General features: G+C 47.7%; 1 protein-coding gene across 5 annotated transcripts in view; it reads left to right on the top strand.

Moving 5' to 3' along the window:
• The first annotated feature begins 3,682 nt into the window (after positions 1–3,682).
• MTA1 (metastasis associated 1) overlaps positions 3,683–17,802 on the top strand; it is a 75,095-nt gene continuing 60,975 nt past the window's right edge. For 4 of the 5 annotated variants that reach the window (XR_012057181.1, XM_030279766.4, XM_030279768.4 and 1 more), the window contains exon 1: positions 3,779–3,943. Coding sequence is in view for 4 of the 5 variants with exons in the window: in XM_030279766.4 (XP_030135626.1) it covers positions 3,916–3,943 (28 nt within the window). In the remaining variant the exon portion in view is untranslated. Of the gene's footprint in view, positions 3,944–17,802 lie in introns of all 5 variants that reach the window. The other variant, XM_030279765.4, reaches the window with a different exon arrangement.

The following is a 17,802-nucleotide window of genomic DNA, read 5'->3' as shown; positions in this document are numbered from 1 at the left end:
CCCTCCTGTAGTTTTTGCAGCCCTTTCTCCCAGAAGGATCTGCTCACCTCCAGCACTCAGTCCTCGCCTCTGCACAGCAAGACAGGACCAGGCTGGTGCCAGTTTCTGATCTGGGGACTGCATTGGATGGATGCAGTGGTGTTGGGGTACCAAGAGGGGCATCTCAGGGAGGAAGACAGGCTGTGGGAACCTGAAGTTGTGTGTGCTTCTGGGAGGACTGTGGGACAGGAATAGGGATGTGTGGGTTTTCAAGAACCTGGGTTTGGCACTGGGGAGTCAGATGGTGAAGAGGTAAAGGAAAGAGGAGAGCTAAGCTGTTGTTTTGAAGAAGGAAGGTGAAGAAGAAACTTTGAGAAATGGACCCATGGCCACGGTCCTTAGGATCCAGGATGTTGGAGGCAGAAATGGGAATGCTCTGCTGGAGCAGCCCGTTTCCTCATGCTGTCCTGACCAAAGGGTGAGGAATGGAGGGGTGACAGCTGGTGCAGCAGGAGCTGGGGTGAAGGGAGCCCCTCAGAGCAGGCCAGGCTGCTCTCAGAGGACACAGGTCTCAGAGGATGGCTCAGATGCTTTGCGTGGCCTGGCTAGGTGCAGATGCATTTATGGCCCAAGCCCTATGCTGGAAGAGGGGACACAAAACCCACACCTGGTGGTGCAGAGCAGGCATTGGATCATTCCAGGCAGGAGGAATGGGGGTAACTTGGGGCAAGCTCAGTACTCAGGAGTGCACAAACAGCACCTAAAGCTACAGAGGGTGTCTGGCTGGTGATGGAGTGGAGGAGGGCACGGGGACACCATGGGAGTGCTGGATGAAACAAACATGTGAAGGCTGTGTTCTGGCTGTGTCTTTTCTGCACAAGTTCAGCTGTAAACTTGCACTGATGGCCTGGCTGAATGAAAGAGGCACATCCTGAGCATCACCTTTTAGAGGAATTTGTCTCAGCAAGTGAATAAGGGTGTGAGTAGAGAGGACTGGGGTGGTGGGAAGGCTCGTGTACTGCTGGGGGAAGCACAGCAGCAGGGAGAGCAGCAAGCCAAGTGCTCTTGGCACACTCTCCTGTTGCCTGGAAGAGAGGAGAAGGAAACGAGGGCTGGGTGGAACAAGAACGACTTTGGGTCGGAGTGTACCAGGTTGTATGCAATGGGCCTGGAGAGCCTCCCTCATTCACATGCACTGGGACAGATGAATTTTTGCCTAGGACTGGGCTCTCAAAGCACTGGCATCTTTCTTTTGCAGGTCTGGGCCTTTCTCAGACCATGTGCTCAGACCCTCACTGTCATGGGAGAGGTGTCAAACACAAGTGCTGTCCTGCCAGGATGTACCCAAAGCTCTCTGGGTGGTCTGGGTTTGCATGGTGGGAGTCAGTGGTGCCCATGGGAGGGGGGTTTGGTGGTGGGAGATGGGGCATTGCAGGAGCTCAGTTCTTCCCAGGCTGAGTCCAGCAGCTCCAGCTCGCCTCCCTCCAACTGCACAACACCCTGGCTCTGACCACAGCTGTTGCTTAACCTGGAAGAGGAACAGCAGGGAAGATCCAACACGTTTTTCTTGCTATCGTTTAAAACACAATTTAGCATTTGGAAAAAGTAATCGCCGCCATGCGACTGTCCACTTCTCCATGTGCAACTACTGAGTGCGCTGGGATGTGATTTGTAAATATTTGTTCTGGATAATTTTTCTGTGTCCTACTGGATTATTTTCAGCTCGGCAGAGCGGCTGCAGCAGCAGCCTGGGGAGGCCAGCCCTCGTGTCCTGCGGTGTGCCCGGCGCCTGGGCCGGCACACGCTTCCCTGCATGGCTCAGGAAGGAGGAAATATCACGGCGGTGCTCCCTGACGCACTGACCTTTTTTGGCTGACTGATTTTCACCCCCAGAAGTGTTTTCCTCACTCAACCATGCTCCTTGCACATATTGGGAACATAAAAGCAGAGCCCTGTGCCCTCCTGGGATCTGAGAACTGTCAGAGATTTTGTGTTATAGGGTTGTTTTCCTAACACACAAAGCAAATTTTAACAAGACCCCTTTTAGTTCTGAAAAATATATGTATTTTGGCAGATGTCAGTGTTTTGGGCGGTCTTATGTAGGTGTTCTTTTTGAGAAGCGTGTTTGGAGTGCAGGCAGCAGCTCTGCTCATCTGCTCAGCCCATACCCAGTAAAGGGTATGACTGCACTGTTAACCACTTACTCCAGCAAAGAGTTTCATGACAGATATTTTTTTGGCCATCCTGACCTCTGTGACTGTGTGGAGAAGTCCTAGGGTGTCACCTGGCAACACCAGGTGACTTTCCAGCTCTGTGCTGGAGCCAAGTGTAGTCATCCTGCCTTGCCTGAGAGGCCAGCAGTGCTCCAGGTCTGCTTCTGGTGACCCTCAGAGGGGTAGCGTTTCACTGAGCTTCACCATCCAGCCTTGGCCACATGCATGGAGAAGTCCTTGGGGGCACGGTCTGTCACCTTCACTGCTGCACTTTGTCAGCTCTTGCTGAGGGACCTGCTGAAAAGGTGTTATGTACCACAGAACGGTGGTTTCTTAGGGTGTTTTTTGGCATCATCCAGTTCCTGTAGGAGAGGAAGTGGCAGTGGCAACATGCAAGTTTTGCAGTGATCTGGAGCTGACAGCTGTTCAACTGCAGGGCTGTTGAGGAGACACCTGGACAGGAGTTGTGCAGGGCTGAAGAAGGGATGTATCTTCATGATGCAGACCAGGACCAGTGATACCCACAGGTCAGTGGGCAAGGGAGAGCTAACCATCATTTCACCTCTCAGGCTGACACCTGAGGAGGGGGGAAAGCCCCAGTGTGGCAGTGGGGGACACAAGCGCAGAGGGGACCCAGGTGGGACAGTGCAGGAGTGGGGAGTGTGAGCAGGAGGTGTGTGTAGGGCTGGAGGGATGCGTGTGGGAAGCACATGGGTGTAGGTGTGAGCGGGCTGTTGGTGTGCACCAAGAGGGCTGTGTCCGTGCAGGGACCTGCTTTTCCTGCCCTGGGTGTGCATGGCCTGTGGCAGTTGGGTCTGTGCGAGGAAGGCTCTGTGTGTGTGTGTGTGTGAGGACAAGGCAGCGTGAGGGCTGTCCAAAACCACCGGTGGTGCCTGTACATGATGGAGGCTGTGTGTGAAAACAGGCAGGTGATAAAGACTGTGAGTACAGGCACACGGTGTGTGTGTCAGTCTGCACCTGAGGACAGTGTGCTCTGTGTGTGTGTTGGGCTGCCCATGCCGCATCAGGGCTGGTGCATGAGAGCAGAGCCTCTGTGGGGCCCAGAGAGCTGCATGAGGAGGGTTTGTGGGAGGGTAGGGGTGTTGTGTGTGTGTACAGTGTGTGTGCCACTGTGATGTGCACAGTCAGTGTGTGTGCCACAGGTGTGTACAGGCAGTGTGTGTGTGCCACTGTGGTGTGCACAGGCAGTCAGTGTGCGACTGGGTGTGAGGACAGGACGCGTGCGTGTGCAAGGAGAAGCTGTGTGTGTGTAGGTGGTGTGTGTGTGTGTGTGAGCAGAGGTGCTCTCTGTGTGTTTGTGTACAGGCAGCCTGTGTGTGTATGTACAGTCACTGTGTGTGTGTGTGTCTGTCTCTGTGTGTGTGTCTGTGTGTGTGAGGAGGCCGCGCCGCCCCCAGCCGCGCTCACTCCCGTCCCGTCCCTCCCCTCGCAGGCCGGAGCACCGCCCTCACACGCCGCGGGCGGGCGGGCGGCTCTGGCTCGTTCCCCTCCTTCCTTCCTTCCTTCCCTCCCGCCGCCGCCGCCGGGCCCGGGCCGCCGCCCCGCCCTCCGCCTCACTCCCTCCCCGTCCGCCGGCGCGGCCCCTTTAATTCCCCCGCTCCCCTCCCCCGCCGCCCGCTCCAGCCTCCATTTTCCAGCGGATCCGGCACCTGGAGGCGGCGGCGGGAGCGGCCCGCGCCCCGCACCCGGCCCGGTCGCGGGCATGGCCGCCAACATGTACCGGGTCGGAGGTACGAGCGCCGCCGCCCCGCGCCGCCTCCCGCGCGCGGCCGGCTCGGGCCCGGCGGGCAGGCCCGGGCGGGGCGGGCGGGGGCCGGAGGGGCCGCGGGCGCGGGGCCTGCCCGGGGGCTGCCCGGGGAAGGGAGGCCTGCCGCGGGGTTACGCGGGGTGAGGGGCCGCGGGGCGGGCCGGGGCGCTGTGCGGGCCGGGGCGGTGGGCGCAGCGGGCTGGCCGAGGTGAGGGGGAGCGGCCGCGTGGGGCCGCACGGAGCACGAGGGTGTGGGGAGACGAGGCGTGTGAGGTTCGAGGTGGGGGCTCGGGGCTGGGGCTGGGGCAGGGTGGGATGGGTGAGCGGGGCTGGAGCGGAGCAGCCGTGGGGCAGGCCCCGGGATGGGGCCCGGCGTGGAGAGGCTGCTCGGATGGGGGTCATGCGAGGTTGCTGGGGTGGGGACCCAGGAGGAGTTGCTGCGATAAGGAGCACAAAGATGGGCAGAGGCTGCTGGTGGACCTGGGGGCTGGTGCGAGGCACGTCCTGCAGATCTTGGCCTCCCCCTTCACTCTTGCTGTTTTGTTGAGTGCTTTCCCATTAGTCTTCTGTTCAGGGTTGTGCTCCTGTCTGATTGTCCTTTGTTTTGGCTCACGTGAAGAGAAAGGAGAGGCAACGGGATTTGGGACTGTGTTTTATGGAACATAAACTGAGGGTGGTCTGGCATGAATTTGTGCTCAGCCATTTTCCTTCATAAAAGCTCTTCTTGGAGCTTCCTTCTCCCCAGGACTATAGGCTGTATAGGAGGGTGATTTTGTGGAATTCCTTCTTTTTCAAAATGCCCTGTTTGTTGTGGAGTTCTGCAAAACCAAAGTAAAGTAAACAAGAGAAAAAATATAGTGAAGGTGGCCAAGCCATCCTGTCTGGCTGCTCTCCATCAACAACTACTTTCTGTTCTTTCTGCTCTTCTGGCCTACCCTTACTTTTTGAAAAACGCAGCTGCTTTTGTCATGTTTGTAGTTTTTTTTCTGGTTGCACCTGGTTTCACAGAGGTGTGAGAGATGACTCTTGGCTGTCCTAGCTTTGTGTCTTGGGTTGCCCCAGGCTGATAGTGTGCCTGTAGCATTATGTTGGTTTGGAGATGCTGAGAGTAGGATGATAGGCAAGATGAGTTGTGGAGATTCACCCTGGTGTGACTTGTGAAGGGAATAGTTTCCTGGAAATTTTTGCTCAGAATTGAAGTCTTGTGGGGAGTGTCATCTCTAAGCATTTTGTTTGCCTTCATCTATACTGTGGTCTGGAGGTCTCTAGATTGACCTCCTGCTAGAAAATGCCCTGGTAGATCAGAGTGCTTAGGGCTGTATCCATCCCAAGCTCTAAGAATGGTTGATGCCACCCTTACTTTGTGCCCTGTCCAGCGTTTGACCGTGCTTATAGAAAATATTTGTTTCCCTGTGCCTAGATGGCTTTTCTCTTGTTCCAGCTGGGGTCCTCCTTCCCATTATCCCTCATCCTATCCCTGTTTCTGAGCAGGGCTGGCTGATCCTTGAGGGGTGCCATTAGTAACCAGCAGCCCAGTGGAGGTTGCAACTGCTGATTGTGATCCTTTAAACCTGACGGTACAGTTTTTCCCCTATCTTTGTTGTCCATTTTTTTAAGCATTTTTGTTTGAAGGATGCTTAGGAGGGTGGGAGGCTTAGCAGGGCCTTTGACATGAAGTCAAGGTGTCCAACACCCCCTGCTCTCCCCTCAGCCACAGAGCCAGTCCCTTCATCCCACATGGGGGAGTCGTGTTGGTCAGCTGTGATTTGCCTTTGGAATATCCATTTTGGCTGGTCTCAGTTACCTTTTTGTCCTTCCTGCACTTGGGAATGTTGCCGAGGATTTGCTCCCCAGCCTTTCTGGGCAGAGGGCAAGGCAGCTGGCTGATAGCCAAGGTTGCAGTGCTCCGTTATGGTCCATATGGATGAAGTCTTGATTTGATGTATTAGCAAGATCAACATATGGATGGATGCAGCTGTTTCTGTGTGAGAGCTCTGTTCAGCCTGAGCCTAGGAGTATGTGTTATCGAATTGTTTCTGACCTCTGGTGCTGCTATCTCCCACTAATGGTTTTGTGCACTGAAGTTTTGTGTGAACTCCAGGGCAGGATTAAATCTGGGATGAGATTTGTGCACAGTCATTTCATACACTTCCCACTGGAAGACAAACACTCAGCAGATAATCTCTTATTACACTTGTGACTACCGTATGTGCTGCATGAACTCCAGACCTAACAGCTGCCAAAAGCTCAATACTGCTCCTGGAAGTCCATGTTCGCTCTGAAGGGATGGTCACTGCTTTAGGCCTGGGCATGAAACGCCATGGATTGTTGTTTTCAGAAGCCAGTGGTGGGTTGGCAACAAGTGGGCATGAAGTGTGTTGTTTTCTTCGTGTGTTCCTGTGTAGAGGAACTGAGGAGCCTGCACTGTGGGAGCTGGAGTCTTCCCCTTTGTGTTGAGAAGCAGACTGACGGGGCTGGGAAGCTTAGGAGCTGCCCCTTGAATGGTTGTCAGGCTCTGTGGGTAAGTTGGCTGGTGGGATCCAGTTGTTTGGACAGAGCAGCTGGATCTGCTGGATCCTGCCAGGTTTCTCCTGGGTTTTCTGATGGGAGGGGAGTTGGTTTCCAATACAAATGGGACTGTCACAAACTAGCATAGTTCAGGGGTAATATAAAACTTTGGAAATATGTGGGGCAGAATGCCAGGGTATCAAACTCCAAATTGAAATGGGGGATCTTAGTTGTTGGCCAGTAGGAAACCCTGGAATCGCCTGCCTCTGTTGAAGCAGAATTGAAGATTTTCTTAACAGCTGTGTACAGCCATTAAACAAATGGCAGCACGAAGAAAGTGGACTACTTTCACTTGGAAGGAGTCATGGTGGGCTGGTTTGCCTGTTCACGGAGAGGACTGACAGCCTGCACAATCACAGACCGTATGGGAATGTTGGATAAACACCAGATCGGAGAAGCTTGGGACCTCTGAGCTGGAATTTGGGGCCTCTGATGAAAAAATGCACGTGGGAAAGATATGTTCATTGTTCTTACTAGTGCCAGGCTCTGCTTTCAGGAGAGTGCTGTGTCAGCTGCCTGGAAGGGAACAGGTCATCTTGGTATCAGGAGCCTTTCCAGCAGGTATTCTGTCTCCACCTTCTCCACAAGAGCTTAATTCTGGTGCGACAAGTATTCCTTTAGTGGTGGCAGTTGACTGAGCCCCTCTGCAGGTTTATACCCCTATGGCATTCCCTTGATGCAGTGAAACAATGATTTTTTTGCATTTTCATCTTGCACTGATTTGAGGAACTTAATTTTTTTCACCTCCCTCCTCCTCACTTTTTGTTTTTTCCTAGATTATTTTTAATCTTGCATCAGCTACCCAATCTGGTTCACTGTGGGACTGTGTGAACAGCTGAATGGGCTCAGTGGGAGGGCAGGGAACAAGGGGATGGGGAAAGAACAGATAGGAAAGATGGAGGCAAAACTACTGAAGACAACACTTTTGCTGAGATAAATGTCAGTTTATGCTTTCAGATGGTGTCTTTTATGTGTTTTTGACTTTTATGGGTTACCTTCTTGTTTGGGATCATGCAGCATGCTTAGTTACAAATTTATCTCTGTTTTTGAGTCTGTGGTACATTTAAGGTATGTTTAAATGGCGTCAGGAGATCTGATCACAAGTCAGTTGAGCATAGAAAGTACTTGCTGCATCTAACACCTTTGAAGTGAGGGAAGTGAGGACCCACAGTACCTGATGTGGGCACCCAAGGTTCACAGCAGCTTTATTCCAATGTGCTGGAGGCTGAAGCTCTAGAACTTACTGGCTATTACTTTATAGCTGGTGGTGGTATGTCTGCCTGTGCTGCAGTCACACATCTTAGTTCAGTGTAGGCCCCACAGTTCTTAAGAATGGCGATATGACATCATCTTTCTGCTACCACAGGGTGCTATTAATGCATGGCTGGGGACTGTGGTTTGACCTGCCCCCATCCCATTCCACACTCCCACTTGGCACCCAGGCTCTTGTGGCAGCCTACAGCTCTTGGCTTCCGTAGTGCTGCTGGAGAGCTGTGAGCACAGGGATGGTGCATCAGTCCTCTTGACATGACAGTCATGCCAGTAATAATCGTTTGAGCTTTCCTGGTAAAGAACTGAGAGCTATTGAGGAAGCTTGCATAGAACATGTTGCTGGAGTCTGAATCTCAGGTAAACTCAGATAATTTAACTGCAGGATCACTTGTAAACCTTCTCCTGTCCTCTTGCTTTGCTGTCAGTGTGTGTGTGTTTTGGGTGACAGGAGGGCTTACTGTGCAATATCCTTGTTTTGGTCGTGTTTGCTGGGTTTTTGTTTTCTAGCTTTGCAGGTAACCTGAGCTGAGAATGGGTTTAGTGAAGAGGCATTAAATAACCTGTAAAGATAAAAATGAGAGCTTATTCTTGAAAATTACTAATAGGCTTCAGCGGTCACTGGCCCTAATAAATTTAGGACAGCTTCTAGCTTAGCACCTTTCAGCAGCAGCTAGGCACTGGGTTTCTTCATCTTTTCCTTCCACTGTTTCTAGTTATGAAAGTTTATCTTGCATGTTTTGCAGTCTTCCTTTCCTTCCCTGCTCTTTCCCCTCTCCCCTGTATCAGACTGCTTCAGCATTCATCAGCCTTCTATTGGGAAATGCTGCATGAGGGAGAGTGTTGTCAGCCAGCTGAGGTGTGTTTGGGGGCTAGAGCTGGGACATCTCTGGATTTGTAATAGCTGCAAGCAATTTGCAGCTGGCACAATGGAATGAAAAGACAAAGCTTGTTTCTGCTGTGTTGGTGAGTTGGGGCTGTTCCTGGGCTGGTGGGTGGGAGGCTGTGCCAGGGCAGCATTCTAGGAGGGCTGGGCTGGGGGCACTGCTGGAGCTCTGGGGAGTGGCTGAGGTGCTCCTTGGTGTTTTGCCTTTCAGTGATGATGAGTAAAAAACACTCAATAAAAATTGTGGGAAAAAGACTCTTAAAACTTGTTTTGTTTAACTAGTAAGATTTTGGAGAATGTCAAAATGTTCCTTTCACTTGCATCTAGTTGTTTTTCAAGCAACTTTTGATGTTTAAGCATCCTGACTTCTTTAAAGAAACAGGGTGTGTGGTCTCCCCAGTAGGATGAGAAGAGAATGACGTGCTTGCTGTTACTTTTTACAAGCAGATGCCCAGAACTACCAGAAGCCAGCCTCCAACAGTTCATACCTTTGCTTTCAAGCGATCCCAAACTGCTCAGGAGTGGTTTATAAATCAAAGTAAAAACAGTGACCTATGAAATCAGTGTTAGTTCTGCACCAAGTAAGGTGTTTTTTACACTCTATCTTGCTGCTTTCCAAGCACTTTTTTTTTTTTTTTTTTTTTTTATCCCCAAGCTGGTAAGTGACCAAGGCCTGCAGCTTCTTTGCCTTAGTTTTCCAGGTTTGGGTAACTGGAACTGTTGGGAGAGGTGTTCTTGTAAGATATTATGGTTCTAGGTCTTTGGAGCTCACCACCGTAAATCCAGTACACAAAGAGGCCCTGCTTCAGAGTGCTTTTGAAGGTCTGGAATGGTTCCTTGTCCCCTCTTTACTTGTAAAACCAAGTCTAGAAGGACCTGCAAAGTACTGGTCAAGCTTTTGGGCTGTAGCCCAGCCCCAGAGAAACCATTCACACGTTCTTCTCTTCCAGCTCTTTGGGTGGACCACCTTTAGAAAGGAGAGGTGTATGTGAGATAATTTTTACTTGGCATTGATCAGTGAAACAGAGCAAAGAAGTTAGTTGGTGGCTTTAAAGTGAGTTTGCAAGTGGAGGAAAGACTTGGGCTTTTCCAGTCCAAAGACCTGGGCTTTTCCAGTCCTTTACACGTGTGTTACTTGCAGGCTGTTGAGTCTTCATGGTGCCTGGGCTTCCGTGGTTCTGTTTCTGTGCCTGTGCATTGCCAGATCATGTGTCAGATGTGGCCCATGGTAATGTTTCTGTTAAATTGCACACAATGTGCTCTGGTTAATTTGGGGATTTTATGCTTTCATGCAAGATGTAAGAGGACAGATGACACTTGACCAAGCATAAAGTTAGTGTGGCGTGAGCAGATGATGCCTGATTTAGCACAGGGTTTGTCCTTACAGAGTTAAGTTGTCAACATCTGAGCAAATTTGGACCAGCCAAGTGAGACAGTTTCTGTAGATGTTTCTTTTGATAGTTTTGATTTAAGATATTTCTTTTGGTAGGGTGTCCATTGAAACAATTGTATGTGTCCTCTCCTTCCGCTGCCGGGTTTAACACAGCTTGGCCTGGCTGTGCGGTGGAGCTGGGCAGGGGTTGGCTTGGTTGGAGACAGGTGTTTGACCCATGTGAGTGCCTGTGTTTACCATGTTCAGGCCTCCTGCCATCTGAGGAGAGGCTGTCACAACTTGAGGGGGTGGTATGAGAGGGCGGGGGATGAATCAGCTTCACTGGCACTTGTGTTTGTAGAAACATCTGCAGAAACACTGGCAGGAGTTTATACTTTGTCCATGTTTTGCATTGTGAAGCTGTGATGTTTCTGGTCTGGCAACGAAACCCCTACCTTTGGACTTAATATATTGTCATATCATGGCTTAAGCAGTCAATTCACACTGACAAACTGAAGTTCAATGTTGCCCTTAAAGAAGCAAGCAAACCTCAACAAGAAACACAACTTGTTTTAGTTTGGTTTTTTTTTTCCTCTTGAGGGTGATGCCAAACTTGGTGTCTTGCGTACTACAGGGGTTCTTGTTTTGCAGCTCTTGAGATTCTTCTAGGGAACACGATGCTAGTTTCTAGTCATCTTCTTTGCTGCCTAAATATCTTTTGGAAAATAATGCTTTTCTTATCTGTCCTTAGCAATGAGAATTACAACGGAACAGGCTGTTTTCTTGGCTGCTACAGATGGTGATTGTTGTTAGGGTGTAGCTTGAGCATACTCCTCTTCCATTCCCCCTAACCCCTCCAAATACTCCTCCATGATTTAAGGAACTCTCTCACTAGTTTCTGTATCTGCTCAAGTGACTTCTGTAAATTAGACCATCCTGGTCTTCCCTTACAACACGCCTTTGGGGAAAGGTTTTTCTTTTTTTAAGCCTGAACTATTTCGATGGTATTGACGCACAAAGAATGGCACTGGATGCAGCTGAAATTACATAGGCTCACAACTTTGCTAGTGCGGAAAATGTTTGTATGGCTGCATTCTTGGGAACTGAAGTGGCAGAAGAGGCTTTGTGTCCAGAGGCCTTCATATCATGCTTTGATATCTCCTGTAAAGCATAGAATAAATGAAGCAGTTCTCCAGGAATGTTTAGCATAGGCTTGTCCTGCAGGAAGCTGGAGGGAGTTGACTCAGTGAACCTGAAGTGTCAGTGCCACATGCAAATGTGCCTTAGTTATAGCTGGAATATTGGGAGTGGATTAATTGAGATTGGTTTTCTTGAACTGCCATATAATTGATTTCTAACAGTAAAATTGCTTCTTTGTCCTCAGGGTAGTGCTTTGGAAGCTTAATTTTATTTTTAGGATTCTTGCACAGTTTCTTTTCTAGTCTTTTTGTGCAGACGTCTTGTCTCCTTTGGGGTGGCATCCGTAATAGCAGTTACTCCAGTATGGCACTGTTCTTACCTATGAGTGACCCATGAAGTACAGCTGATATCTATAATCTCTTGGTCAAAAGCACCAGCACACTCCTGTCCTTTGTTTTTTTTCCATTGATGTCTGCCAGTGAAAGCAGCAAACAGTGTTCTGAGGAACAGAAATAAGGGTATTGACAATCTAGAAGTTGTGGATTTTCTTCCATGAGGTGTTCTTTCCTTTCTTCTCTTCCCCCTACTTGGGAATTTTACACTTTTACTGGGAAAGGTACCATCTATATAAGCTTTGGGCCTCATGCGGAGTGAGATCTTCACTCCCTAGGTGATTGCTGTGAGGTAGAATACCTACCTTCTTCCTTGGCAGAGAGGGGAAATATTTGGGAGCACACCTGGCCATTGGGACTCAGGTTAGAAGTTAATTGAGCCCAGGACCTGCCTTGAGCAGCACTGACAATAGGGAAATTGAGAGGTGCATCAGAAAGTAAGGATTTCTAATAATTTCTCCAAACACTGTGGAATCTCCAGTGATTTGCTTTAAAACCTAGTCTATTAATTGTTTCTGAAATGGGAACCTTTCTTATCTCTGTCTTACCTTTCTCACTTTCTCTTGTAGCTTTTATCTTTTATATAAGAAGCAATGATGAGAACTTAATTATCTTTGAGACTTCTGTCCATCTGTGAAATGTCTGAACACAGGGTTCAGGAGTTAATAGGGAAGAACGAATGCTTGGATAATGGAGTTGCATAAACCTTGTTTCACTAAGAATCAGGCAAAGAATGATACAAGATGGCTGGACAGAAATTTTTCTTGCCTCCAAAAAGAAAAGAACAGAAGACATCTGGGAAATTCCAAACAATGTAATGTTTCAGAGTTTAAAATGGATCAAGCAATCAACAGTTTGTCCAAGCAAGTTGCATGTCATTAACTTTGATTTATTTTTCTTTTTACTTCAAAAAGAAAGGTGATCTACCTGGAGTAGATTTCTGTATGGAATGTACTTTAGTTTTTGTAAATTACAGGTCCTTCAGAGTTTCATGTTTTGGTGGGGTTTTTTTGTTGTTGTTGTTTGGGGTGTTGTTTTTGTTGTTCAGTAACTCTTGCTATAAGATCAGGCATGGATAAGCAGCTCTGTCAACTTTTTTATAGGCCTGTGCATAATCTGTAGTCATTTTACATGGATCTTGCCATGAATTATTTCTCCTTTGACTTATGTTTTGGGTAATACTGACTCTGGATTTTTGGAGGCCTGTCAGAAAAAGTGATCCATAGGTTACATGTCAAAACAGCCAAGTATCTTTGGCTCATTCTGCACATTTGGAAGAAAATATAACATGAACATTTTGTTTACCATGTGAATGTGTAGATAATCCTTGCTCAAGGAACAGAGCAAAGCTGGCTTGATTTAACTGAGTACTTCAACTTATCCTTGCTAAATTTAGTGATGGTTTGCTTTTAACTGTGTGGAGGGGAGATGTTTTTACTTTTGCCATGTCCTCACTAGCTGGTTATAGGTGTTTACACATCTCTTTTAAGGAGATGGGTGGTAGTGGTGGTGTTTCTATAACGTGTGCTGCCTCATCCTCAGCTTGATGTATCCAGTGCATGCAGTAGCCACATACTGCTGTCCTGTAAATACAAATTGAGCCCGTGCTGACAGTATATCTTTAATACCTTTGTTGACCCATGAAATACATTAATTTGTAAATACCTGCTTTGTGTGTATTGCCAGATGTATTAGACCCCATAATTCCTTTAGCAATAGAAAGAACTGTTTCAGTTTTGCCTTTGTGGTAATGAAAATACTGTGCTGGTGAGGCTTTCTCTATTGAAAGTCTCTCTGCTCTGTAACTAAAAATTTCATTGGGTGACTGCTGCTGGGAGTGTTGCTGCTTTTTGAAGAGCCAGAAGGTAGTCGACTTGGGCTCTGCCAGGTGAGATTGCAGGACTTGTAGGGTTACCTCTCCAACCTCCTCTTTCGCACCAAGAGGGATTGTATTATCCAGAATGTAAAATGATTGGCTGTTCAGGGAAAAAGCTGGTGAATAATTTGAAAACTGGAACTTACTGAAGGAAACTGGCCCAAAGTTGAGTTGCAGAGCCCAGAGTATGAGGAGGCAGATATTTCCTGTAAAAAGTCATAAAAGCAGCAAGTCATCATAAGTTTATGCACTCTCTTGATGTTCATCTCTAATTCAGGGCAGCAGCTTTGTGGGTTGGGGAGGGGAAATAGTTACAACTGTGGAGTTACTTCTTTATCTTCTGTCTGGAATTGCACATTGTACCCAGCAGTGGCAGTGAGTGTGGGAAGAGGGAGGCTCCAGCCTCCCCCATGTCCTGGGTACATCTCTAGGCTGGTGCAGTACTCACTGTGTAAGACTTCTGGAGAGTGAGGTAGGGAATACTCAGCCAGGTCAGTCCTCAGAAAGCACTTGTATCTTGAAAGGCAAGTGTGTGTTGGGAAGGATAAAAATACTTTTGGGCATTTTTGCAACTTGATCACCTAAAAGCCCATAAGGTTATTAGGTAGCTCAGACATGTCTAATCTTATAAATATATGACCTCTAGACAGTGTGTGTTATTTATTTTGCTGTACCCTCTCCTGATTTTCTTTTTCATGGACTGATATAGACATAAGCATGACATGAAGAAGATAGAGGGGGAAGTTCTTTTGCAATAATATCTTAAAAGCATATGGGAGCAAAAAGAAATTCGGTTATGTTAATTGTGAATTAAGAACTGTTATTTTACTGCCTTTATGGAAAATTTTCATCTTCTGTACTCTGTAGGATGTCTTTCTAGTTTTAGCTGCTGTACTTGTGTCTGTGTGTTCTAGCAGTTAAGTCATTACCTGTGTAATACAGCATTGCTTTCTGGCAAGTTGTGTTGTGCGGATTCATAAAAAGTATAATTGGATATAAAGCCTTTTTTTGGATAGATTTCTATATGTGGGTACTTCTGCTCTATAACAGCACAGGCAGGATGAAGAACTACATTTTTAGTTTGTCAGAAGGTGATGATCTGTGTGATGGTCCTTACTGCCTTTTGGTATTTCACACTCCTCAGTCATTCCTGTAGCTTGATCACAGATAACTGTAACATGCATGAGTGATGCCATTAATTAAGGTCGTGGTATGGATGCACTGCTGATTATTTGGAGATGGTGAGCTGAAGCCAACAGCTGTTGTGAAGGTGCGGGGTTGAAACTCTCTTCAGGTGGCTGGGTGGTGAGGGACTGCCTTCATGTGCTTTTTGTGGTGGTTAGGGGGCATGTCATGCTTGTGGGATGCAGAGCAGTTTTACACTAGTCCTCGTCTTCAATTTTGTAAGTAGGAAAGCAAATAAATCAGCAAGGATAAATAGTCAGTTGTGTTTGAAGGGCCTGACTTGTTTTGTTTGCTATCAAGCTCTACCTTTCTGTCCCTAGACCTTATTTTTTGTTTTCTTTCATCCTGTTCTTAGTAGGAGTTGAGATGTGTATCTTCCTGTTGTCTAGAGATTTGCTAATTTTGTCTCCTTCCCCATCCCCTCTTTCAGCCCAGGGTAAGGACCCTGGCAGCTGTGCACATACAGGATGTCTCCTATGGACAGCTGGATTGTTGGGAGTCCATGGAAGGTTTCTGTTTATTGTCTGTGTGTTTGCACAGGCATCTGCAATTGTAGGCACTGCCCTGAAAGCAAACTGGGAATAATATTAACTGGGTAGGCAGTATGAGAAAGGGTGCACTTCCATGGCATGGGAGGAAGTTGGAGGTGAAGTGGAAGAACTACTCAAGGAAAAAGGCAGTGATTTGGAGTGTAGGGCCCAGTGGTGTGCCTCCTTTGAACCTCCTGTGCAGGTCTTGCAGTCTTCTTGGCTTGGCTGCTTGTGGAGTTTCAGAAGTGTTCTCATCAGCCCAAGCATCAGTTTGGAGAGTGGTTTGTTGAACTTAAAATTTCCAAGTTGTACATGTGGAATAGGAATTCAGACCATTTTCTGTGCAGGATCGCATTTTAATTTTAGTATTTAAAATCTCTATGAAAAATGCAGACACTTTCCTCTGATATGTGTTATTTTGTGTTATGTGGTTTGCAGTGTGCTCTGCATTACTTGCAGAGAGGAAGAAGCCCTTTTCCAGGTAATTTGAGCAATGGGAAATAGGTCTCCATTAGTTGCGTAGCTACTGGTGAAATGCTTAGCATAATTGTGGAATTAGTCTAAAACATGGATGAGATATGCTGGGCTGTGGATTTGACATGGTGAAGTCATCCAGCACTGGCCTAGGAATGCACCTCTGCACTGTCATGTGTCAGCTCTTGGAGCATCCTGGGGGACTGGTTTGGTTCTTCTGCCTTTGTGCCAGCAGTGTGCAGCACGTGGTGGTTCCTGCGAGCTTGGTTTGCAGTGTGGGTCTGGGGATGCTCCTGCTGCTGACCACGACAGTGGTGGGGGGGTTTATATTCAGTACTAGTGGATACCACTGTCAGCTGTTCTTTGGTGAACCATCTGTGACAAGCTTTCTTTAAATCCATGCTAGATTTTACAATCAATAAACTGTAGTTATGTGAAAAATCAAGTTAATATTCACTTGAGGTATAAAATGTGTCTCTAAGAATGCATGCATGTACATGTACACAAAAAAGCTGATTAAAAATGATGTGAACTATGAGCATTTGTAACAGCCATCTGAAACCCATGGGTTTAAAGACAAGGTTATATTTGCAAGACATAAATTGACATTTTTAGTTTTAATTTATAATTTTCAGGCACAGTGCTTACAAAAGTAATATTTTTTTGCATCTGCCTCAGTCAAAGTACCTGAAGTTGGTTGTCTTAGGAATTATTGGAGTGTTGGAGGGAAAGAACTCATCCTTTCTTCACTTGTTGGAGCCTTCCAGTGAGCTCAGAGAACACCTTGAAGCTTCAGCATTCTCTGCTGCAGTGCCCTTGCAGGTTGTGGGTGATTCTGTCATGGGAAAAATAATTTCTCTTTACTCTGCTGATGAGTAAATTGCTTAATGCCCACCATTGTTATTTCAGTCAGCAGTTGTTATTGCTGAAGCTGCCATATATCTCTTTGGTTTTGTGACTTCTGGTAGAGTTGGTCATAACAATGTTGAGCCTTTTGTTTCCTGTTGGATGGCTGCAAGAGCCAGTGTTTGGGAATGGAAATGTAGGGTCTAGTTATTTGGGTGTTTTAACCATTTCTGGTACCAACCCACAAAGTTTTCTACAAACCAGATGTCCAAACTATTCCTCACTTGAGATCTTCCACCAGTTTAAAGGCTGCAGGGATGTGGTATTTAAGAGGAACTGACTCTTGCAGTTAGGAGTAAAGCTTTGGAGTCGCTCAGGTGGTTGTTGGTGTGTATGAAGATGGCTCATGATCAGTCTGAGAAGCCTGGAGCACAAAAATATCAAAAACTGAGTGTGCTATTTCAGTGCTTTTAGCCCTGGTTACACTCTTTGGCTGGGTAACCCAAGACTCGTGCTGAGCATTACCATTGAAACTCTTCACTTGTCACTCCAACCAAGACCAGGTTGGGACTTCACTATCGAGGTGTCTTGACAACAACACACTTTTTGACAAGACAAGAGCTTGGAAAATAGGTTTGTTAAGAATTGTCACTCTTGGGATTGTAACCCCTGGGATTCCTGTTTAGTGAATCTCTCCTAAGGCAGCCAGCCCTGCTGAAGGGGCAAGCAAGCACTTGGGTTTTTTGCAGGCAGTGCAAGAGCAGCTTCCTTGGGGTCATTTGCACGGTGGTCTGTGCTGTGCTCTTCTGTCCCATGCAGCGAGTAGGTGAGTCTATAAATCAGGGAGACCTATGGATAATGGGCTGTAAGCAGCAGTCTGGAAAAAGGTGTGTCTTCAGCTCGAGTGGTGTTACAGGGGGCAGGTGGAAGGGCTGTGACGGGTAAATGCCCTGATCTGTCTCTGGTCAGCCCTGAGATAAAAGGGGTCCCCTTAACTCTTCTGCTGCAGTTTTTCCAGGAGCAGACACCTTTGGAGGATGTCTTCCTTCGGGCTGGAGAGGAGGGAACAGTATCTGTGCTTCCCACAGCCCTTTTAACAAGGATTTCAGGGGGATTGAGGGTAACCCTCAGCAGCTGTCCCTGTTTACCGAGATGCACCCGCTCATCCTGGAGCATCATGCTAATGTAGGCATTGCAGAAAGATCACCTGAGGTGTGCCCGGGGGCTATGGGTGTTTTCCTCCAAACACAAATGAGCTGGGAAGTCTGGAGGGAAATCGTCTTAGATAGTCCTGGAAGGAATTG

Source organism: Taeniopygia guttata, chromosome 8, assembly GCF_048771995.1.
Source record: "Taeniopygia guttata chromosome 8, bTaeGut7.mat, whole genome shotgun sequence".
Classification (NCBI taxonomy): Eukaryota; Metazoa; Chordata; class Aves; order Passeriformes; family Estrildidae; genus Taeniopygia; species Taeniopygia guttata.
The sequence above is the reverse complement of the archived record's forward strand: the minus strand, read 5'-3'. Positions and strand labels throughout refer to the sequence as shown.